The 1,158-nt window shown below is 23.1% G+C and overlaps 1 protein-coding gene across 1 annotated transcript; it reads right to left on the reverse strand.

The window, feature by feature from the left end:
• Positions 1-513: 513 nt before the first annotated feature.
• LOAG_14650 (runx1) lies at positions 514-855 on the reverse strand (the record flags this gene model as incomplete). Its single annotated transcript, XM_003150144.1, has 1 exon — positions 514-855. One exon carries the CDS (start codon positions 853-855, stop codon positions 514-516), a length of 342 nt encoding a protein of 113 aa, XP_003150192.1.
• Positions 856-1,158: the final 303 nt, after the last annotated feature.

The raw sequence follows: 1,158 nt of genomic DNA on the forward strand, positions 1-1,158 counted from the left end.
ATTCATATTATTTTAAGCTAAAAAAAAAGAAAGAAAAAATTGTCCGAGCAATTTATGCTCATTTTATTACCAAAAATTCGTTTGTTTCTTTTTTTTTTCTTGAGGAATAATCAAAATACATTCTTTTTTTTTTTTTTTTCATTTCATCGTAATTTTTGTTCTTTCAAACGATAGAAGTGACGAAAAAAAATTAGCAATTAATTTTTAATTTTGCAATTAATTTCGTATTTTCGATTTTGTTTTTTAAGCATTAATTTTTGAATATATTAATTAATGCATTCATCGTATTATATAGTTCGATTAATTTTTGATCTTTTTTAATTATCATACCATATATTGTTATTGTCATATTATCATTATCATAATTCAATATCATATTCAATTCATATTCATAATTCATTCATAATTCAATTCAATATCATAATCAATTATCATAACATATATTGTAATAATTGTTGATCCTTGTTTTGTTTTGCTATTTTTTTTTAATTATTTTATTAAAAAAAAATAAATTTAAAAATTAAAAAAATTTATACCTCGTCCACTTTTGCCAACAAATCGTAAATCATTAAATCGAGCAATTTGTCCATTCATTTGTGTACGATTATTTCGTAAATCAGCACAACAATTTTCCTCATTTCCGGCTGTTACCGTAACAAGTGTTCCATCCGGAACCGGTCCTAATGCAAATACGGTAAACGGTAATGGTAATGATTTATTGCTACGCCAATGATTGGGTAATGCGGTACAAATTACATTCGGACATCCGGTTGGTAATAATTTTGTTGTTGTTGTAACTGTTGCTAATACTTCTTCAAGCGCAATTAACGTCTTCTCATAATCATTTGTATCCATTATTAATTCTAAAATTTAAAAAATTTTAAAAAATGAAAAAGTAAAGGGAAAAAAATAATTGAATGAAATAAATGTAAACGCAATGAATGATAATTTAATAATTGTATTAAAATTTATCATTCGAGATTTATGAGTTAATTAATTATTTAATTAATTTAACTAAATAATCATAATGACAATCCAGATTATCGCTGTATGTTCGATGAAATGTATCAATTAGCATATAGTAATAAATAGGAAAATTTTTGCTAACTATTACATGAATTAGCAAAATTTTATTAAAACTGTTAATTACAATTAAAA

The sequence above is a fragment of the Loa loa genome (assembly GCF_000183805.2).
Source record: "Loa loa unplaced genomic scaffold supercont3.1228, whole genome shotgun sequence".
Lineage (NCBI taxonomy): Eukaryota > Metazoa > Nematoda > Chromadorea > Rhabditida > Onchocercidae > Loa > Loa loa.